This window comes from Gopherus flavomarginatus, chromosome 7 (genome assembly GCF_025201925.1).
Source record: "Gopherus flavomarginatus isolate rGopFla2 chromosome 7, rGopFla2.mat.asm, whole genome shotgun sequence".
Lineage (NCBI taxonomy): Eukaryota > Metazoa > Chordata > Testudines > Testudinidae > Gopherus > Gopherus flavomarginatus.
In genome coordinates, this window is record NC_066623.1 from 82,391,076 (window position 1) to 82,415,367 (window position 24,292).

Below are 24,292 nucleotides of genomic sequence, written 5' to 3' on the forward strand. Positions count from 1 at the left end.
AGAGCTGGGATGGAGACTCCAATAGAATTTGTCAACCTCAAGCAGCAAGAGAATTCTTTTCAGATCCAAAATTTTCCAGTTTTGTTTCTTTTCCCCTGTTGCAATAGTAGCAACAGCAACAGATAGGAGGGCAAATAATAAGGGTAACAACATGTGGGATATGTCTCCATTAGTAGAAATCTGAAAATCTTCCTACATACTTGATTAAATATACTTTACAAAGCTTCTGTGGTAACTATGAACAAACTGTCAAACTGGAAGAAAGCCACTGGCATGGAGGCTATTTTATAAGGTCACTTCAGGAAGCTTTTTAGAAAGAGTTTTTTTACATTTAACTTTTCAACAGAACTTCACCTGAAAACGTGGCTTTAACACAACCCTTTTGTGGATCACCAAAACAGTTCAGAAAGAACAGATTGTCAGTAATTTAGATGATTGTTGAGCCAGTTCATTCTCTCTCTCCAGACCAAAAAAAAGTATTTGAAAATCTGATACTTGAGGAGTGCCTGATGGTATGCATTGCCCTCTAGTGTAGGTCGGTAGAATGATTATGAATAGAGTTTTTCACTTTTTAAAAAATAAAGATAATTGAGAAAGGATGATCACTTAAATGGTTTATAGCAACAGTCATTTACTTCCAGCATGGCTGTCAGAAGATTTAAAGCTTTTATCTGTACTGTGGAATGAGAGTGCTTTTCTGAGACAAAGTGGAAGATGACAACTACATTGGTAAACATTTTTGGATCCATATGCTTTGTGTTTCTTAGGATGAACAGTCCATATTTTTAAAATTTTAAATATTTTTTTCTACTGTTCCCTGAAAAGCTCTATCAGTCCAATGTATTTGGTCTAATGGTTACAACTAGGATTTTCAAAGGAGCCTAAGGGATTTAGATGCCCAAATCCCATTAAAATGTAATGAGAACTATGTAGCTAACTCCCCCCAGGCACCTTTAAAAATTTCACCCTATATGTTTAAATTCATGGAAATCCCTCTAATTTCTCAATAATAGTATTGTCCATGATTGTTGCTGGAATTTTATCCGTGCAAATATAGGTTTCAGGGATATCCTCACGGCTTTTGTCGATGTGGCTGACATCAGGTCAGTCTATGAAAAGTTGGAAAATAGTAATTCACGTATAGTTCTTTTTGTTACAATGACATAAATCCAAGCTGTTTTTTCCCCAGTGAATATGCCAGAAGTGTGCCTACCACTATGTAAAATTATATAATACAATTTCCTACTGCATGGCTAATTCATGCTTGGCCAGTAGACAGTTTCCTATATTAGTCTTTTTGATTTTTCCATGCCTAGATGTTCCTGATTATACTCAAAAGAGAGAAAATTTTAATGCCTACCATGTATTCAAACTCAGATCTTAATGAGAAAAATAATGAACTCATGGTTCTAGTTCATCCAAGAATGGATGGTAGTCATTATTAATACAAAGTTACCCCCCCACACACCTTTCACTGGGTGATCTTTCTGTTGCACTCTTTCTTTCCACTTGTGTTACTGATGCAGGTAGGACTGGTGACTCTGGTGTATGGAGCAATAGCTATTCTTACATACTGCTGTAGTTTTGCTGACTTGGGTATACATAAAATGATGTTTCTGTGACTGTCATTTACTTTCCAGGATTGCATGTTAAAGAATAATCTTATCTCTGTAGTTTCATTATAAATCGCTGACTCTATTAATAACCACATTCTGATTTTATTTATTTTTAATCATTAACTCTAAGTTCTGTTTGATCCTGAAACATCAAAGCTTATAAATTCACTACAGTTGCAATAGCTGAGCTTTGAGCTGAAAATCTATTTGCTTGTAAAAGTATATTGCGCCACTTTCTATGGTACCTTGGCGCCAGTAGGCATACTTAAAGCTCAGATGGTACTTTCCTCTGTTAACTAATTAATCCGCATCTCACCCCTTTTGAGGTCGATAACTATTATCAACCCATTTTTACAGATGGAGAAAGTGAGTCAGATCTGGCAATAGAAACCAGGAACTTCTGAATCTTAAACACATGCTCTGTCCATCAAATCCCTCTTCCTCTGCACCTCTATCTGTGGTAAAGGCATCAAATATCTCTCCCTGTTCTGTAGCAAAAGCCACACATCTCTTGTTGGTCGTTCTTTTGTGGTAAACAGTTTTGCAAACCAATTTCCATTGTTGTGTATCCCTGGAATTGGCCAAAAGTGCTACTTTTTGGAGGGAAGAAGTATTCCAGGAGCTGTGAGATAAAACATAAATATATGCTGTAAATGCCTTCGGTTAAAGTTTGTATTTCTATGAAACATGCCACCTGTTTCTATGTCTCAGGGACTGTCCAGAGTTTCATGACAATGCTCTTAATCCTCCCATGTATTTCATTGGAAGAAATTGGCGTGTCCTTTATTCTTCAAAATATCCATATTTATGGCTTCCAGATGCTGAGAGTCATGCTGCTATTAATAAGATCACTGAATCAAAATGGCATTGCCAATGAGGCAAAAGTATGGATAACAGTAGAGTGGCCACCTGCTTTTCAAAGAAATTAAAAATACAGGACAATGCTTACTTTTAAGGAATGGCAACACAAGATTTTATTTGTGGTTCAGAATCATGCACCCTATAAAATCATAAATTTGTATTGAAGATCATTGCCTTTTGCACGATTATTTTTGAAATGCAAGACAAAATGTGTCTTGTATTGACATGATAGACATTGAGCACCGGGGCCTGATCCAATACCCATTAAAGTTAATGGAAGGACTCTTACTGACTTTAATAGGATTTGCATCAGGCTCCAGGCCAGCAGCATTTCTTTAAAAAATAATAAAATAAAATAAAATAAAAATAATGGGGGGGAGGAGAGAGAGAAGGGGGTAATGGTAACATCCCTGGCCATCCCATTATGCACATTGTGGTCTTCATTCTCTTTTGTCATTCATGGGTCTCCTGTTACCATGAGTCCTGTCACTACATGTTGTATAAAGTGGGGGTGAGCTGTGGTACTGAATAGGCAATGCAGTATGTAATACATAGCACCTGTACAACACTTTTAATTTTCAAAGGCTCATGCAAACATTAACTAATTGATTTATTAATTAACACAGCGGAAAATTGATTGATTACATGTTTGGTGGTGGTGTCACCTGGAAGTAGAATTGTTGCTAAAATGTGTTCTGAGTTGATTTTATTCCTCTCTCTGTGACGTGAAATAACTTAATCATTTGCAGTAGAGCTGGTTTTCAATAGCCATCCATACAGGCACAGAAGTCTTATCCCTTCTATATATTGCACCTCTCTTGGCTGCTGGGGTTGTTTCCTTTGAGTGAGTGCAAAATGTCTCTGGTTCTCATGTTTCATCCTGTGTTTTGTGGGCAGTATTGTCCCAGAGGTGTGCAGGTGATCATGGTGAGTAATGGATGGAGCTATGGTCACTGAGTTAGCTAGGTCCTGATCTATTGATTATTTTGAAGATCAGGACAAAGGACTTGCACTGGCAAGAAAAATGGACTGGGAGCTGAAGGAGGGATCAAAGCAACCATATTATGCACCTGTGGCAGCCAGTCCCATTGAGGAGTTGGAGGCCTGGCATTGCTGTTTCCTTCAGCCCCAGATACAGATACAGTAATCCAGTGTGGAGATGGCAGGCACATGGATCAGAACCTTATTTGGGAGCCAGGGGTGAAGTGAAGTTCCCTAGCAAGCTGGAGTTGGAAGATGGCATTTTTCATCACTGATGGTACCTAGTCTTCTAGGCTAAGCGTTGAATTGAACAGAATGCTGAGGCTTGGCACCACTGTGACCAATAGGGGCAGACAGCCTTGAAGAAAGGAAAGAGAGTATCCTGGCTTGTTCTTCAAAACATTTTCCCCATTCAATGAGCATTGCTTTGATCTTACCCAGGATGGTAAAAGGTGGTAGCTAAATCCATGTGAGTGGATCACACCATCCAAGGGATCCTGACATGGTGTTGGAAATGGTTTTGTCTCTGATACTGTCATCAACATTCATTCAAGGAGAGCAGTTCCACAATGGTTCAGTTGTTTCATGTAGAAAAGGCAGGAGCCTGTGTTTGACTCTCTTTCATAGCTGGAAGGAAACCAGATTACAGCTGTACTTGTTTTTTTTTTTTCCCCATGTATCATTTCTATTTACTAACTATTACAAGGATTATTATGGTAACATTCAAAGGCCACAGTCTGAAATGGGCTCCCATTTTTATGGGTACCATATGAATATTTATATGTGTAGTGTGTCCCTACCTCAAAGAGCTTACAATCAAAGCAGGTTCCTTAAAGTCCAGTTTCTGCCATAGTTTTGTCAATAAACAATATTAACAGATGCTGGTTCAAACCACAAAGTTTAGATCTTGGTTCAGATTTCAAACATCCCTAAAGCTTGGGGCTATTTGAAATCTGGAGGTGTACCTATTGGGTTTCTGGGCCACAGATTTTGCAGCACGTTTTAATATATTATGAGCCACAAGGGGGAGTTAGAGTGTAATTTGTTGCCAGGCAGATTATGGTAATAATTTCAGGCTGTATAACTGTTCAAGGAGTGGTCCTTTGAGGCTGAAGTTCCTTTTCCCTGTTTTTGTAGCACAATGCTATAGCTTTCTCTGTATGTGCTTCTGATTGGAATAAAACTCTTCCTTTTACATGGTGTATCTCACTCACTTCATTGAGAGAGAACCTGCTTCAAGACCTCCTAATATGTTATAGTTCCATTCTTTTCCCTCTTTCTTTGAGTTGCAAGTGGGTCTGGGTTTCAAGAGAAGCTGCAAGAGAAGAATGTTAGGTGGAACAAAGTGCTCTTTTGGATGGGGTGATATCACCTCCCATCTGCTCTAGGGTAGGCACATGCTGCAGTGTAATGGCTCCAGCTGCTTTGTTTGCTGGATTGTTTAGTATGTTCCTCATTCACTTGGATACCCAGGATGTTACAATATTACTTCAGCAAATGCCTTACCCTGCTCATCCAGGACCAACTGTTGCCAGGTTTTTTCTGAAAATCCCAATAACTTGAATAAAAATTGTTGAAAGATAATATGTACTCAGAGCTCTAATATGATCCTGTAGGCTCTACTCAACTATACCAAGTTTTTTGTGTGGATAAATAGACTAGAGCCAACCATCTCCAAACACATGCACTCACTGGTCAAGATTTTTAAAAATGGAGTCTAAAACTAACTCCCAGGTTATTTTTCTTATGCCTCCTAAATATAGATTTAATTTTCAAAAGTGCTGAGCATCCAACAACACTTTGTGCTCAGTGGGAGCTGCTTACTCAGCATTTTTGAAAATCTGGTCATTTATTTAGGTGTCTAATAGGAATTAAACTGTTAACTTTAGGCTTCCACGGTTGAAAATGCTGCCCATCCTGCCAGAGGAGAACTGATTCTGGTTTTCCAAACTGATCACAATCTCACTACGATTATTAAAACATGAAACATTTTTGTGGTGTTGCCATGCTGAAGGAAATCAGTCCATTTTAGAGGTAGGGCCCCTTCAGCACAGTGTCGGGCAAGACAGATGTTAGACTGGTGACAGCCTAGACAGGGTCAGCAACAGAGGGGAAGAGAAAAGGCCAGGTACAAGGGCTGACAGAGAATGTGAACCGACTGTGATGGCAATGAAAGAAAAACTGTCTGAGGGGTACATTAAAAAAAATAAGTTAAAGAAGAGCGAAACGAGAGAAGAGGTGTTACAAGAGTCTTCTATAGCTGTATATATGCTACCAGTTAGGAAGACAATAGATGGTGCTCAGGAACATGCAGCATAGTTCTTGGATGTTGTAGGACCAATGAAACTTGCTGGTGGTGTGCACTGCAAATGGTTTCCTCTGTGCAGCTTTTTACATCAGCTCTTAACGGGAGAAAGGGAAGAAGAGGAGGTGGTTGGAGGGGATAAGAAAGAGGTTGCTGCAGATAAGCCTCCTGCCAGGGCGTGTGCGACGGTGTGTTTTGGTGTGAAAATGGCCAGTTGTAGTTATGAATTTGGGCCAGATTTTCAAAGATATATAGGTCCTTAAAGATGCAGGTAGGTGTTACTGTGAGTCAGGTGCCTAACCTGGTTAGGCACTTTTGAAAATCCCACTAAGCACCTATCTGCATCTTTAGGCACTTAAATACCTTAAAAAATCTGGCCAAAAGTGTATTGAAAACCAGATAGATGGCAAGCTGCCATCTCTGCCACTGTTGTGACAGCTATAGAATGTTTCTTATATTACCTCATAGAACCATCAAACAGAGAAAAAGGAAATAACACTGACCTCTCCCACACCACTCCCCTGCAGTGCAAACAAGTGAGATTACACCTGTTGCTGTGTCTACTGAATTATGATTAGAAGCCACAGCTACAACAGCCTGCAAAAAGCAAAGGTAACAGGGAGGAGAGTGTATGGGAAAGAAAAGGCCAGTCCCAGTAAGGATTGCCCTATACACAGATGGCAGAATGCCTGCTGAGTGATAGGTTTTTGGTGTCAGACTTCTGTATATTTAGTTTAGGTCCACATGCAGTTGAATTAGGGAGGGGCTAGTTTTAGGTAGCAGTTTCAGGAGTGCCTTCACCCCCTTCCATTTTGGACATCTTCCGCCCTTCCTCTTCCCCATGACCTGCGCTTTCTAAAATACGTGCATTATTCTGTTGTGAATAACCAGGGAGGTAGTGCCACTGTGTGGAGGCATCTTCCTCAGAAGATTAACAGAGGGGATGGGACAGGACTAACTGCCAGGAAGAATGGGGTGTGGGAGCTCTGCTGACGGCAATGATGGCCAATACAAATGGGCTGAATTGTGTATTTCTGACATGTTAATAAAGAAGGTCCTGTTAAGGGAAAGGGAAATTCTTGTATTTAAGTTAAGAGTGTTGCTATCCTACAGGTTAGATGCTTCAGACTCAATTTTTTTTTAAATCACGTGGTTAATTTTGCTTTCAGATTCCATTTATAACACATTTGCTCACACTCCTACAGATGCCGTTTTATAGCTGTAGCATTTATAACCATGATTAGACTTCATGTATGCTTGCTGTAATCTGCGATACCCTGTGTCCCATATGGTGTCAGTAGTTCAGTGCCATTCATCAGGACATGCCGGTGACTGGTTGCCTGTTATATAAAATCTGAAATTTATTATATTGAACATTGCACTATGTGAAGTTAGCTTTGATGCCTTTCCCCTTTATATCCAGCTTCCTGTCTGTGCAGCCTTTTTAGCTGTTTTTCTTGGAGAGAGACCTAAAATGGGATCAGGATATTTATATTTCACTGAAGAACATATGAGGATCATTCGAATGTTTGAATAGTTTGCTGATTGAATATGGACTAAAAGAGGTGTCTCAACCCATTTTTTTTTATCTGGTTCGGGCTGAAATACATATGATTCCATTATGGCAGGAGTGGGCAATCTACAGCCTGGGGGCCACATATGGCCCCTCAGACATTTTAATCAGGCCTTTGAGCTCTCACTGGTAAGCAGCATTGGGAGCTTTCCCTGCTCCGGCGCTCCAGCTGGGGAGCAGGGTCGGGTTCTTGCCCCACTCCACACGGCTCCTGGAAGCAGTGGCATGTCCCCACTCTGGCTCCTATGCGTAGGGGCAGCCAAGGGGCTCTGCACGCTGCCCTCGCCCCAAGCGCCACCCCTGCAGCTCCCATTGGCCAGGAACCGCAGCCAATGGGAGCTGCAGGGATGGCACCTATGGACAGGGCAGCGTGCAGTGCTGCCAGGCCGCACCTCCATATAGGAGCCAGAGGGGGGAATATGCTGCTGTTCCTGGGAGACGCTTGAGTTAAGTGCTGCCCAGAGCCTGGCCCCCTGGTGCTGTCCCGCACCCCTGCCCCAGCCCAGATTCCCTCACCAATCCTCCGAACCCTTCTGTCCCAGCCCAGAGACCCTCCTGCACCCCCAACCACTCATCCCCAGCCCCACCCCAGAGCCTGCATTCCCAGCCAGAGCCCTCCTGCTCCCCAACCCCCAATTTCATGACCATTCATGGCCCGCCATACAATTTCCCTACCCATATGTGGCCCTTCAGCCAAAAAGTTTGCCCAACCCTGCATTATGGGATACAATCTACTATTTTACATAATTGATTTGCAAGGCTGAAATCTTTATGAATAAATGAGAACAGTTCCCAGACAGCTTCCCATCTGATTCAGCGTGTTATCGTAGTTGTGAGTGTGTAGACTGATTGTTAGTGAAGCTAGGCTACACACGAGTTTGTCCTTACTTCAACTATTTGTCTGTTTTCATAAGGTTGTTATAAATTATTTCAATGAGCCATTTATTATGTTGAAATGCAGGATTGTCTCTTCTTGCAGTACTTCAGTTCCTGGATGGTGATAAGACCTTGTCCTTTATGCCTGGGCCCTTTATGCCAGAATCTCAGTTGCCAACTTTCTCGTGGTAAATAAGCACCCCAACTAAATAAGCACCTTGCTGTGCATCCCTGATTCTCCCTCACCCTTGCCCCGGCTTGCTGGGAGCCGATTAAAAAAAAAAAAGGGAGGGAGAGTGGCAACAAGGTGCTTAAGCCAAACAAGCTACAAGCCAAAAACTAGCCAACAAGCAACTCACAAGCCAATTAAGCCAAAAACAAGCCCAATTTCTGTGTTTTTTTCCGTGGGTTTGGCATATCTGGCCAGAACAGCGTAAAAGGGCTGTAACAGTCCCAGATCTGAGTGGGGGGGGGGGGACACAATTCAAGTCTGCTGTTGACGTTTTGAAGGCATATGACACAGGAAATTTATTTTCTTGCACTCAGCAACTCAGAGCGTGGCTGGCTGTCAAGATGTATGCAGGATGGGATGGTGAAAAAATGGCTTTAGACCACTTTTTTGAGTTCTTTATTTTCCTAGATCATCTATGCACCAAGTTGGTTCCCTTGTATAAATTAGAGCAGCCCAAAGGCTGACTACAAACAGCTTACCGGTATGTGGCACTGCATAGAAGCTGCTATACTTTTTCTTCGCTAACAGAGGATTCCCTCACACTCTGGTGATTCTCCCGTAACCAGCTACACCAGCTTTATGGCTGCTTTGTGCCAGCAGTGCAACACGAAGAGACCACAAATCAGGCCAGGTTCCAGTCTTGTGTCTTAGTAACATGTCACACCAGGCCATAGATTCTAAGGCCAGAAGAGCCCACTGTGATCATCTGTTCTGACCTCCTGTATAACACAGGTCCTAGAATTTCCCCCACATAATTCCTAGAGCAAATCTTTTAGAAAAGCTTCCAATCTTGATTATAAAATGGTCAGTGATGGAGAATCCCTCACAACCCTTGCTAAATTGCTCCAATGGTTAATTACTATCACAGTTAGAAATTTACACTTTATTTTCAGTTTGAAAACTTCAATTTTTATCTTCAACTTCTTGCTGTTGGATTGTGTTGTACCTTTTTCTGCTAGACTGAAGGACATTAAATACTCATCTCTCATGTAGATACCTATCTACTGTAATCAAGTCACCCCATAACCTTTTCTTTGTTAAACTAAATGGATTGAGCTCCTTTAGTCTATCACTATAAAGCATGTTTTCTAATCCTTTAATCCTTCTTGTGACTTCTATGAACCCTCTCCAATTAATCAACCATCCTTCTTGAAATGTACATACAAGAACTGTAGACAGTATTCTAGAGGTGGTCGCACCAGTGCCAAATAAAGTGGTGAAATAATCTCTCTACTCCTACTTGAGATTCCCCTGTTTATGCATCCCAGGATCGCATTAGCTCTTTTGGTCACAGTGTCACACTGGGAGCTCATGTTCAGCTGATTATCCACCATGACCACCAAATCTTTTTAGAGGCACTGCTTCCCAGGATAGAGTCCCCCATCTTGTAGGTATGTCCTGCGTTCTTTGTTCTCAAATAATGAAAGCAGATGGACTTTTCTTTAACTCTTTGTGGAGGGGGTGCATATGTGCATGCTCTCTCTCTCACAGACACGAACAGAGCAACGGAAGGCTGGCATTAAACCTTGATAAATACAAATATCCCATTTTTATATGCTTTTTGGCTAGGATTAATTCAGTATAATGATGCAGTATTCATTATCTAAAGAAATAAGTCTTTATTTCCTGACAATTACACTGCTGTTTTTGTAAAGGATGCCAGCAGTTGTCATATTAAATTGCACAGTATTATTTTTCTTGAGGGCCAGGATCATTATTTCTGGCACTCAGCCACTGTGAGTAGTCACTTCTGAACAGATTCTTTTCTTTACTATCACAGACAGGAAGGAATGAGTTGCCAGTTATTATTTGTGATTTGTGCCACACTGTTCATCTCAGATTGTGGATGCAATAATTTAGCTTTGTTGTATCTGCTGCTTCACAAGCCTTTCCAAAGAGAAACACGCACCTCCACATCAAAACATATTGGGCCAAATCACATCCAATTATGTCTGTGAATACCCATTCAAGTCAGGAGGTTTGACCCATTGGGGATCTATTGGAGGCATAGGACCAACTCCTCTATTTTTATAGAGGAGAAGGAAAGAATGGCAACCAGGTCGTGTTCAGAAGATTTGGAAGAAAACCAAGTAAGAGAAATCTCATACTTTTCCTGTCCTTGTTCCCATCTCTGGTTGTGATTTTTGGTTTGTCTTTGAAAACCTGAAAGAGATTGAACTTGGTCTGGGTCAAATTTGAAATCTATGGCCAAATTCTGACTTACAGCTTGTTAAACCCCATTCAAGTCAATGATATATATCGAGGCAGAACTTGGCCATTAAGGCTCTTCATTAAGGGCCCGATTCTGCCACCACCTCTCATGTTGAGCAGTGCCTCACTCCATAGAGCCCCATGGAAATCAGTGAATGGCAAGATATCACTGATCGTGAGCAGAGCTGGCACAATCATTCTCTAAGCCTTAAACGCTTGTCTATATGAGGAAATTTTTCAAAGTTGCATAAGCTAAACTGGAAAAAAACACTTGTATTCCAGAATAAGTATCCACGCAGAGAGTTATACCAGTAAAACTACAGCTGTATGATTATATTGCAATAATTAGCTCAGTAAATTTCCCCATGTAGACAAGCTCCAAGTGAAGTTTACAAAACTATTAGTTTGTCATTTAAGACATGAGTGTATGTGTAAAATGGTTGTGGGCATTGGAATACATATACATAGTGCAGGGTCAGTAATCATCCTTGTTTATAGCTGGATGTCTGGACTACACTCTAGTCACTGGGCCTAGATACTGTAGTAGCCCTTTACAAAATACCCACATCAGACGCACTCTACACCTCTCTGCTGTCCTAAGCCTTCACTCCCTCCTCTTAAGGAATCAGCATTATTAAACTTCTCTAGCCTTTAGCAACTAACTGAATAGCTGTTTACCATAGGTGGCCTGAAATGCCCTTGTTTCCATGGTCACGGAATAATGTGCACTAAATTAGACCTGACCATGAAAAAAGCCAAACTCCAAGACAATGTCTGGATCTTTCCCAATGCCCGTTTCTGTCTGAATCCTCCATAGATGTTCTGAATGTCTGTAGCTGGTGTGAGAGGAGATGCAGGGCCCAGCTGAAGGTGCAGTTTTGAGAAGGAATTTCTTAGGCCACGTCCAGACTAGGTATTAAAATCGATTTTAGATACGCAACTTCAGCTACGGGAATAACATAGCTGAAGTCGAATTTCTAAAATCGAGGTACTCACCCGTCTGGACTGCGCGGCATCGATGTCCGCGGCTCTCCATGTCGATTCCGGAACTCCGTTCAGGTTGATGGAGTTCCGGAATCGATGTAAGTGTGCTCGGGGATCGATACATCGCGTCCAGACTAGACGCGATATATCGATCCCCGAGCAATCGATTTTAACCCGCCGATGCCGCGGGTTAGTCTGGACGTGCGCTTAGAGAGTCGCTCTCTCAGCCAGCCCTGCTCACCCTGGGAGGGTGGGATCAGAATTCACACACACATCCATTCCTATATATTTAAAAGCCCCATGTCCACACAGACTGGTAATTCTGTGCTTTTTGTATGTAATCTATCTTGATATCTGAGAGGGTGAATTTAGAACCAGTCCTAAAGATGACATGATTTGAACCTCTTCACAACCGGTCATGTTTTCTTGGTGATAGACTGTGCTGTAGTTTCTTACATGAAGGAATTAGTCAGAATCTGTATCTGAATTAAAAACTTGATTATACATACCCATTGATTTGGAGTGGCTACTGCGGTCAGCTAAAAAAGAGAGACAGTGCTGTTTACTGGAGAAAGCAGAGTAGTGGGAATTTGAAGCCTGCACTACACCCCTGGTTCTGCCCTGGCATGCTGTCAGATTTGGACAAATCATTGCAGCTCTTGTGGGCCACACAGACATTCAAAGGAGCTCAGCGTCCATAATCTGGGCCAGATTATTTGAAAGGCTGAGCTCCCATTTAGGCACCAAAACAATGAACCAGGTTTTCAGCAAAGTTGACAGTGTAAGGATGCCGAGTGTTTTTGGAAAGTCTGGCCATAAGTGTCACAATGAGAGATCCTAGGTGCAGATCTTTTGAAAGTACAGCCTTTATTTAGATATCTAAATGGGACTTGAATTCTTCTGAATTTCTGCCCCAGGTGACTGACTTTGTCCATCTGTACCCATAATACCTGTCTCACAGCAGTATTGCAAGGTTAAATTTAATATCTGAAAGATGCTTTGGCTTTCTCGGATGAAATATACCATGGAAGGGCAGAATATGGTGCTCTACTATTATTATTTATTTATTATTAGAAGCCTTTTGGCCTCCCACCCACCACTTTCCTGTCGGCCGCTGAACTCGGTGCTTCTGAACTAGCAGAATTTTGCGTGCACTGTGATGACTAGATGTCCACTGTGTGGTTAAAATGAAAGTTATTTGGACAGCTCTTCTATAGTGATAGTAGCCTCATTCCCTACTAGACTGAAACCATGTGGTGGTAGGTTTGCACAGTGTCTTTACTACAGGGAGGAAGAGGATAGTGAAAGCGAAGCTGTGAGAGTCAGCACTGACTTGACAGTCTCTGTTTATTCCCCAGTGAAGAGCTGCAGCATACACACCAGCCCCAAGGAGATCCAGTCAGTATAATATACAAGTTTATTTGTCTGCATTTCAAATCTGTGGTTTCTAGAGTTCAGTCATCGCACATTAAAATAAATACTGGAACAGAGAGTGCCAGTCTTGAAAGAACTAGATGGTTTGAAATCACACACTCTGAATTCCCAAGATGGGTAATTGCCACTTTAGGGCCCAGTTCTACACCGAGACATGCAGATGAGCTCCTTTAAGTTCATTGGGGACTCACATACACACCACACACACGACCTCAAGTAAAGGATCAGGCCCTTAAACTTTATCTATTTCCATGGTCAGCTACTTCCAACATTTCACAGATGTTTGGAGTGGATGTACTGTTGTGAGAGGCAGCAGGCTTCCATTCACTAAGAAAGTAATAACTGAAAACTTTGATAGGTCGTAGAGCTCTGAGGTGAGGGACTTCTCGGAAAGCGGTGACCTGATTCAACACCCGCTGAAGTCTTTAGGGTTTTTTCCATTGACTTAAGTGGGCAGTGGATCAGGCCTTGTTGCACAAGTAAACTTTGGTCTGGCATCCTTCTGTGATTGATCCATATACACGCATATACCTTGGGCCAATTTTTGCTCTGTTGCAGTGGTGTAAATCTGGAAAAACTCAGATGAGACAGAATCAGAGTTTGGCCTACTGACTCCCAAGGAGATACTCGCACAAGTGTGGGTTGCAGGATCAGACCAGTGTTTTGTAATTCATTTCCATTTAAAATACTAAGAGAAGTGAACCCTGGTGTGCTTTGTATCTATAAGAAGTGGCCACATTTTGGTACCATGGCTTTTTTTGACACTTTGTGAGTTTACAGGCCAGTAGCCAGTGTTTCTGCACACGAGTTTCTGAGAGCTGTCTCACTCACACCCTGGTCAGGAGCAGAAGGGCACCCACTGGACAATAGGGTTTTTTCTTTATTTTAACTAGAAGACCAGTGTCAGCTTAAAGACTAACAGATTTATTTGGGCATAAGCTTTGGTGGGTAAAAAAACCCACTTCTTCAGATGCATGGAATGCATCTGAAGAAGTAGGTTTTTTACCCATGAAAGCTTATGCCCAAATAAATGCCTTAGTCTTTAAGACTAAATGCCTTAGTCTTTAAGATGCCACCAGACACCTCGTTTTTGTGGATACAGACTAACACGACAACCCCTCCTTCTTTATTTCAGTATGTGTGTTTGTAGTTGATCTTAGCAGGCAAACAGTGTGGAAAGGAGCTTTGCATGAAAACCATCTCTCACTGAACTGCTTCTGGAACAAGCATCAGTGAATCTGTTTCAGTAACTACTGGCTGAAAAAAATCCATCTAAAATTAAATGACTAAAATTAATAATCTGAAGATGTTATCATAAATAAAAATGTCCAATCCTATTTTGAATCTTGCTAAACTATTTGCCTCCATAGTATCCTGTGGTGGTGAGTTCCAGAAGCTATTTATGTTGTGGACGTTAGTTATTTTTTTAATTAAATCCAGCTTTTTGCCTACAGCCATTTCCTTTGTTCACCCATCATTGCCTAAAATTTTTCTCTCCACTGATACTATAGATTTTAACTTCTTAAAATACTGTAACAATTCTGTGGTCATGATGGAATCTCACAGCTATTGCTGTGTTGCATATCATAGCCATTCAGACTGCCACAGTAATGAAGCTGTATAGAAATCCAGTCTTTCCTCCAAAGGCACAAGTCCCTAACACTTGAGTTAAAGAAGAGTCTCTGTTAGTTCCTAATTATACAGGGACTAAGACATATTGTTGACCATTTTTGTTTCCATCCAGTAGAGGGCAGTGATACATACACAAACCAATCAATTTATGACGGTATATTTTTGAGGAAAGTTTTAAGTGCTGCTTTTTTTTCTTTATTATGAGCATAATCTAGGACTAATGCATTGGTAAGGAAAAGCGTAGGAGAAAAGGAAATATGACCGTGTTGAGAGAGCCAATCAGCAATGCTTTATTTACTTTTTTTACACAATACAAGAAGAGATTAAAAGAAACAGATGAAAGGGAATACACCTCTACCCCGATATAACGCTGTCCTTGGGAGCCAAAAAATCTTACTGTGTTATAGGTGAAACCGTGTTATACTGAATTTGCTTTGATCCACCAGAGTGCGCAGCCCCGCTCCCTGGAGCACTGCTTTACTGCGTTATATCCAAATTCGTGTTTTATTGGGTGGTGCTATATTGAGGTAGCGGTGTACTTTAACAGCCACAGAATGTATATAAATATGACTGCTTCCTTTTCTGTGAGGACTAGGTTTAACTTTATTTCCACACTGAAGAGTTTTCAAACTTACAAATATGTTCTCCTTTCTAACAGCTTGCCCAGTTACGTGGGGCCTGCACCAGGCTCTGGCTGTTCATTGATGGTCTTAATTAAATTCCAAAAGGTTGCATTAGCTATATCACTAATAATGGCTGTGCTGATGTAATTGGCTTCTTCCAATTGTTTTCCTGTGACTGGCTGCCTGAAGCTTCCTAATTAAAAATAAACAGATTTGACATTTTCCTTGGTTATCTATACTCTAAGGATATAACATCTTTTTTGATTATGAAGAGTAACAGAGTCATACAAGCCCTAGGCAGCCACTCTCCCTCTCTCTCCTTATCACTTGGGTGCTGAACAGAATTATTTATGAAACATGTAGATACTTTGTGACTGAACAGAGACAGCAGGAGTGAGCAATCAAACCTTTAGGAGTGCAGTGAGTGACTCAGGTGTTGTACGTTGCTGAGAAGAAGAGTCTGCCTTGAGCTTGTGGTTTAATAATTTGTACTCTGCAAGTCTGATCCAACGGGATACCCAAATAGAGGCACTTTCTCAGAGGGTTAGAATTTCATTGGTGAGTGTGATAGATCACATGAGGATTCTGGCACTCTCTACATGGCAGGCTGCAAGCTAGTCTGCCAGAAGCCACTGAACTGATAGTATCAGCATTAGCTGAGGAAACAGTCCCAGATTGATGTGTGAGTAAGGGGGAGTGTATGAGCCCTGGCAGGCCAAGGTCAATACAAAAGAGCTCACAAGTAACTCCTGAAAGTTGCTGGTGGTGACCATTTACTTTTAATCCAAAGGGTCCACGGGACAGAGGATTTGAAAATGCCTAAGGATTGTAATGTTTTTCAAACTCTCATAGCAGCTCTTTGCTGTTTTTATCACCGTAAATCCATTATTGGAGTTAAGGTAGGTGCCCTTCTGCAATAACAGTAACTATACTGCATACTAGTTGATATTCAACAGTGCTTGTTTTAAAATGACATTTAGATACAGTGTGTGATGGTCCTATAATGGAAGTACCTTTCGATAGTGTACTCTCGGCTGAAGGAGAGGCTTAAAAATGTTCAAACTTGCTTGCCTGAAGTTAAATGCACAAATCCATATTTAGGCACCTAAATCAAAGTGCCCTGAGTTTGAGATACTGAGCACCAGCAGATCCCATGGAATTAAATAGTAACTTCAAGCAGGGGCGCTGGAACAATTTGTATAGTAGGGGTGCTGAGAGCCATTGAACCAAACTGTAAACCCTGTGTATGATGGAAACCCCTTCAAGCCAGGGGTTGTGGACCCTAGCTCCAGCACCTATGGCTTCAAGGTCTCAGTATCTTGTAAATCAGGCTGCTTTGATTTAGATGCCTAAATATAGATTTAGGTGCCTAAATTTAAGCACCTAAATTTGAAAATTTACACCACTGTGTTCAGAGTCTTTGCTTTCTGTTCAGGTAATAGTATTCAGAAGTGCTTTAATTAAGCCTTGGAATTGGTCCAAAGGAGCCAAAAGGCTATAATGAACAGGTACTTCTTTTCTGTGGCAGCATCTCATACACTTGTCTTAGGTCAAGGTCATTAGTTTTTCTTTTACTGTAGTATTATTTTAAAACCCTACAGGCAATTCCGATTTTATTGTAGATTTAAAATTTGAGATTCTATAATATCCTAAAAGTGCTAAGTGCTTTACAGACGTTGGGTGGGACACATTCCATATGAGCCACAATCAATTGTGATCGAAGTCTCTTCAAAGGGCTTTGGATCAGTTTTACTGTTCAGCCCATCCCTAATAAGAACCACAAGGGCCAAACCACATAAACAGGCTCTCCACTTGTGCTGCTCTCGTGGGTTTAGTTTGTAGATATGGGAGCCCACATGGCAGCTTGTATGTGTGAAGAAGGTGCATTGAGGCCTTCAGAGATGAGCATCTATTGGCATAAACAGGTATTGTCATTGTGATGAGAATAAGACAGTGTCCTCACTGATGGAGATGCCTTCACTATCTAGACACCACTGTACAGTGTAATTAATGCAGACATTAAGATTATTTTAGAAACTGGCTTCCTGTAATTACAGACTAGTTTGTGTTTAAATGAATCCTAGAACCCAGACTTAGTTCCTGATTTATGTCTGAAAACAAAAAACCATGCTACAGATTGTTGCACAAGCCCAGTATGTAGCTGCATGACTGGGGCCTCTTCCCCATTTGCTTCAGCTCCATCAGATGCCCAGCACTGCATCAAACAGCTACCTCGCTGAGGAAGGCGGGCTGTGTCTCTCTCCCAAGCCTGTTGATGCTGCTGACAGTGCTAGCGAGTGATAGGTGCACAGTGCCTCACCAGACCATCTAACTGCATTCAGTAGAGTGCAGGCTTGTTTTGTGCACGGGTGATTTAGATTTTCTTCACCTTTCATTCACTATATATGGTTTCCAGGACAAAATCCTATATCGTCCTGAATTATTTCATCTCCATTTTCAAAATATTAGGGGTCACATTTTCAGAAGTGCCAAAGTGATTAAGGAGCCTAGTCCTGTTTTCAAAAGTGACTTTCAGTGAGACTTATGCTCGTCAGGTCCTAAAGACGGTCTCCCTGACAGTCATGGATTTGGGCTCCTGAATCACTTTGGCACTTTTGCAAATTTGACCCCACTGTAGATTCTCTTCTCCTTTTTCACTGATGCAACCACATTGAAGTAGTCACCGGTGTCAAAGAAAGGAGACTCTGTCCCGTTAACTTTATTGCTTTTAATTTTAATTGGGATTTTAAAGGTTCTCACTGTAATTCTGTTGCTCTACAACTTTCAGAATGAAGTTGGGGTTTATTATTTGCTGTCAGAACTGAATTAAAACAATCATTCTCGTCCATGCCCTTTGTTTGACTTGGCATGAATTTCTAATATCTAAAATAACACTGGTGTTGTCATGGTAATTTTCCATTTGGTCTAATCCATATAGTCTCTGGAGAAACTGAAACATTAATAGTGTTTGCTGTATGGGAAAAGAATAAAGCCTTTTATGCAGAAAGAAATTACAGCTGGTCTCTTTCAAAAATAAGGTTCTATTTAAAGAGATTTCCAGCATTTAAAATAGATTTCAATACATGTGTTCCAGAAGGCACTGCTGATTTATCTTTAATTAAATCCAATGAACTGCTATTTTAAGAAGGGCCTACATTTTGGAAATGGGTCACCCTTGCTGAGGAGAAAACAGTCAGACATGGAAATGGGTAGGGGGCAAGAGAACATGGGATCCAAGATGGGGAGCTGAATGCCTCTTTTCTCTAGCACGCCAATGAATTTTGGTGCCAGCATTGATAAGAACTCAGGACTAGTTGTTCTCTCACACCAGTGTAAACCCATTGACTTCAGTGGAAATAGATTATATTTATATGAGATTTATCCTTGATTTTGTTAGGGATCAGCTTTGTGCAGTTACCGAGGACAAGTTCATCCTGAATAAATCCACTGACATCAGTAGAGTTATACCAGGGGTGCATTTGACACACAAGACCAAATTCTGTTCTTTTACACTGAGGTAAATCCACAGTAACTGCACTGACTTGGGCTGTAACTGAGAGCAGAATCTGGCCCAGCACATGTACACTGATATATGTCCCAACATGCACTGTAATGAAATGTACAGGGTCTGAGCACTGATAATGCATTATACCTACCTTCGTGACTCTTGCAAATCTGAAATACAGCAGCTAAAGTGGTATTTTAGTTACTGGAGTGTAAAGTCCAATGTAATATGTAGTTCAGAAACTCTATAGCTTAATAACACTATACTGTGATGATGGTGTGAGTGTGTGTGTTTTAGTAAGTGCACCCCTGTTCAATTACTAACAGTAAGTAAGAATGAGGGTCAACAGCTAATTCAAATGTTTACTGCAAATTACAGAAAACTGCAGTCTGATTGGCAGCTGTCGGTAGAAATGGGCAGAGGCACTGCTACTTCCCCGTGAACTGTGCTCATTTATTATGTGAGCTTCAAGCCAGTGAAAATGGTTCCTTTTAAAAGTTCGATCTGTCATTTTTGAGATTCAGAATCTGGAAATTCAGATGCAACCATGGTAAAAATGGTAAACAGACATCTTAGCCCTGAACATGTTGCAACTTCTATTCAGCTAATATGTTCTTTACGATTGGAAGGGGAGAACCTGTTCAAGTATTATATTTGTTCGTAACATCCTAATTATACAGTTGATGAGTCACCCTCATCTGAAGCTGTTCAAAAGGGGAAAGCCATTCAGGTTCTCATGGCTGCCAGGTTTTGAAACTTCCAGTATGTAGAGCTACCACATCACCCAGTAATGTCCTAATGTTATGAATGTAACCCAGGCAGGCAGCCTTTTATAAGAGGCCACTCTTGCAAGTTCATCCAAGAGAAAGACGGCATTTGCAATGGCTTTTTATAGATGGTGATTTTTAACTAATATTTCTTCACTATGTGACAATCTAAATCTGATTCACTGGTATCTTTGGGCTTCACATATCCAGTTTCAGCATTCACGTGAAGAATATTCCGTCTGCTACCACGAGCTAGCAAGTCACCACAGCCCAGCTTTTGGCTCTTTGTTTTTGGCATAACATTTGTTGTTGTTGGAGAGGCTGGGCTGGGAAGAAATAACTTACCAAGATACTGTGAAATTTCACATAACTCTCTGAACTTTGGTTCCCCATTGACTTGCTTCTGGATCTGCATGAGGTTTGTTTTGCACCCTTGGTATCAAGGCTGATTTTTAAAAAAAATTTGTGTTTGAAAAGATCTTTCCTTCTCGATCTGTCTGCATGTCCTAAGATCTTTCAAGGGGAAAGTTCCTCTCTCTGAGTGCTCATGCTACTTTTACATAATTCATAAGGTTTCAACTCCCACATGCCCGCTAACACACATGTAACTGATATCTCTCCTACCCCAGCTTTTTTTCCGAGCATGACTATAGTGGGTGTAGTGAAGATGTTCCACAGACTGTGTTGCTAAAATAGACATTATTTCCTTAACGTAAATTGAAAAGAGGTAAAGGATTCTCTTTATGTTTGAGAACTATCCAAGGCTACTTTGTGCCTTTGTTACCACAATTTTCCTTCTTTGCTCTAACTCCTAAATTCCATGCTTACTTTTTACTCTGTACTTGCTTCAACATATTCCCATTTGCTGAAATGGGAACTTTGCTTGAGTTCATACATCAGCATTTGGCTTCTTAGTAATAGATTGGACATGAGCATTTCTCACGTATATTTGCATAAGCACATTGGGCCAAATCTTACAGTCCTTAAGATTTACTCAGACAAAAATCCCCATTGCAATCAAGGGGAATTTTGCCTGAACAAGTACCATTCAACAGCTGAATAGGAACTTTAGAATTCAGAGCTTTAGGCTCCATTATCTAAAGGTGAACCATATACCCTGGTCTGTGAATGATGTCATTTCAGGAATTAAGGATTAAGTTATATTTACAGTTGGGTTGTGGGGCGAGTATCATTTTCCTTACTGGAGTTAAGGATTGTACAACATAGGCCTGATCCAAAGCCCACTGGAGCCAATGAGATTCTTTCTGTTGTCTTCAGTGAGCACTGGACTGAACCCTGTGATATTGTATTGTATGCTTGTTGGGCATAAACCAGATCAATGGTCAGGTGGCTCTTCCATTCAGGAACATCTCCATAAATGGCAGAAGGGCCTCACGCTCCTGCCTTCTGGTGGACACTCAGCTTGTGTGACTTACTTGAATTTCAAAAAAGGCAGTGAGATGATATTGAAGTTTGTCTGATTACTGATACTTTTCACCGGTTGTTCCTCCAAAAGTTCCCAGCTGACACCAAAGGTAAAAGGTTCTTCAGCCAGTGCCCATTTGGATTTTCCATAAAATGTCATTCTACTCTATCTGGCTTAGTTCAGGTCTCTGGTTAATTCTAGAGTTCACTTGGCTCAGTTTAAGATCTACATATTGGCCATCTCAAATGTAGAGAGTGAATCAAATAGAAACATCTCAAAGGGAGAGTTAAATCAGTCTGAACTTCAAAACTTTCTTCTGAACAAGATGGCAGTTGGGCTTGGCCCTGCCTAGTTACATCATTCACTTTTGAACAGTTTTATGTCTCCCTTTTTTGAGCCAAATTCTGTCTACCACACCCCTACATATAGAGGGCTCTGATCTCATTATAACTGGTGAGATTCCACTGTGCTAGGAGCGTGGGTTTCAGGGAGATTACGCAGGGATCCACACCTGTGAAGTGTAGAAATGGGTAGCCACCTGCCATTCTCCTCCATGACTAGGGAGTGCAGGAGCTGCAGGGTGTGTTGAAGCCCCGAGTCTGCAGTATCAGCCATGGAACACTACTTTGGGGAGAATTTCTTTCCTCCTCTGGATTTCCCCAGTACCTGACCTAATAACATGGGCTATGTGCTATAGTCAAGATGTGCCCCTCTTGTAGCTGCTGCCATTGTATTCATTTACTTAAAAGTTTCACCTTGTCCAGGAATGCCCAGTCAGGTCTCAGGTGTCCAGCCATCACCTATCTCTGGCTAAGGACCTCTGTCCCAGTCCCTTCTGACTGGGGATTTTAAGGCTGCACAGCTCCCTGTCTTACACTGCAATATCCCCAGCAAGCCAGGCTACCTAAAGGCCAGCACCTGTGCTTTGCTTTCCCTTCAAGGGCTATGAACGGTAGCTACCAGTTAACACACAGCTTCTTCTAAACAAGCACATTTATTCCTCAGGTAAAAGTATTACAGAGAAAATGTTAAAAACAATAAAAGAACACGCATGCATCAGTATTATGAGGCTCCAGTAGGCCAGATTCTTCTGCAGGGGTTGGGGCCCTTGCACAGAAAGTCCTGTTCATTTGCTGGATCAGAAAGAAGGCACTGGGTCTGTTTAAACACAGCCTTTTTATGCCAAAAGATCTTTCTTTATCTGTTGGTCTCTGGAAAATCCAGTTTGAACTAATATATGCAAGCCTCCCCAGGGGTTGGTACCTCTCTAGAGGTGTTTACAGTCCCGGAGTGATTCACCTTAATCACCCCCCACTATTCTTAGTTCATGGAGGAGTTGTGGCATCCCTCTCCCTAGAGTTGCATACAATTCCTGGCCTACAGTGATACATAAACCATTCACACACTTAATATACTATGGTCCCTAAAGATGTTGCATGTAGTTGCAATATCTGTCACACACCATCTTAGTCCCACAAACACTTCCCATTTTTCTGAGGAATTAGGGGAAATCTATGCAGAGAAGTTAGTACTGTGGTTCAAGATGTACCTTTTAGCAAGAGAGTCTCTGATCCCTCCACTTCCCCCAAAGTAGTGTTTGAAATTAGTCTGGGTTTTGCATGCTTGCAGCATTACAGGCTATCTGCAAAGTGCAATAAAACCGCTGAGCAGAAGAGAATAAGGACCAACAGAATGCTTTCAAATAGTAAAGTTAATGAGTCCAATCCCAAATAGCATCCCATTGGGGATATTTTTTGCACCTATATATGTGAAATACTTGATGTAAGTCTGTCTTGTTTAGTAGTTTAGGGGCTAGGGAATTGTAAAGTATGTTTTGTTGTATCTTTTAATATCTTTATGCATGCAGTGCCAGGTAGTCACAATCAAATGTCAAAAGAGGGCAGAGTTAAACCTACTGCAGTAAGTGTACATTTTAAACAGAGGCCACAAGTTTTACAGCAAATATTGAGGTTTTTCTTGTCATCTTATCTAGGCCAAATCTTCTCCTATTATTATGAGAGAGGAGCAACCTCAGAAAACTGGGGTTGGATTCAGATGAGCCCCACTCACTCCCTACATTTTGGAAGCTTTTCCAGACCTCGTGAATTTTCCCTTTCTTTTCCTCAATACTTCTCCTCTGTTTCATCTCTTATCCTCTTCTGTCTTGGTCTCCCTCACCTCCCAAATCCCCAACATCCCCTTCACCTGTGCTGCCATTCCTTTGAGTGTCGTCAGTCTAGCACTCTGGACAGCTGCTCTGTTCAAATCATGTGAATTCTGGGTTTTCCCCGTATCTGAAGCCAGAGCATACCTCCTTCCTCCCTTCATCTATTCTAAGGAAGTGCCAGAACCTGTGAGATCTGAAGATTGCAACTAGGCTAGCAAAGACTTCAGGATGGATTTAACCAAGGGCAGGAGGCCTGTGGGGTGTTGGGGAGAAGATGAGTTTGAGGAATATGTAGCTGAATTTATTAGAACGTTGGGCAAGGTGTGGGGTTGGTTCAATTCCTGGTTCAAGTGACTCCCCCTTTTTTCCCTAATTGATTCATTGATCTCTAATCATAATATTGCTGTCTGATTGCTTTGCTGCCCTCTCAAAAGTTGAGTTTTTTCCTTTCAAAGCAAGAAGAATCAGAAATATCAAGGCTGCCTCTTGGGACTAATTTAAATGTCTGCTAGCTAAACTGTGCCCATAGCAGCAGGAAATAATTGAAATACTATCATGAGGATGAAGGACATAAGGGAAGCTGCATGAGCAGAAGACATTAGCGAATGGTCTGATAAAAACCTCATCAGAGTTTTGGGTTACCTTTTATCAGGAAAGTTGAGACCTACAGAAACAACTGTAGTAGTCCTTAGATGTGCTTTGAGTAAATAATACTTTACCAACGGGATACACAGAGAGATGACAGTGAATCCCCTGGGTAACCAAAAATGCATCTGGAGATTTTGTACAGTAAAGATCTTGAACAGTTTCCAACATAATCTTATAAAGAAAACCATTTGTGTCTTCATAATTCCAGCCAGTTTGGGTTAGGTTAGGATTTCTTATAATTATCATTACTTCCTATCCATTTTTAGTGCAAATTAAGATTACTCAATTTGTTCTACCCATCCTCTGACTATATAGTATCTGTCTCTCAGACTCAGATAGAAACTAGATTTGGTTTATTTCTTCACATTAGAATTGAGATAAGCCTTCAAAGTAGAAGCAACATAAGCTGTGATGTATGTAACACAGTGGGCCTGACTCTTCTCCTCCTCCT

The 24,292-nt window shown here is 41.3% G+C and overlaps 1 protein-coding gene across 3 annotated transcripts in view; it reads left to right on the top strand.

The window, feature by feature from the left end:
- Positions 1-24,292, top strand: part of BCAR3 (BCAR3 adaptor protein, NSP family member) — a 173,330-nt gene that overhangs the window by 125,195 nt on the left and 23,843 nt on the right. Inside the window, exon 1 of one of the 3 annotated variants that reach the window (XM_050960944.1) lies at positions 15,994-16,227. The exons of the other annotated variants lie outside the window; for them this stretch is intronic. Within the exon in view, the coding sequence (XP_050816901.1) occupies positions 16,144-16,227 (84 nt within the window). The 5' untranslated portion in view covers positions 15,994-16,143. Of the gene's footprint in view, positions 1-15,993; positions 16,228-24,292 lie in introns of those variants that run through there. 3 annotated transcript variants of the gene reach the window in all.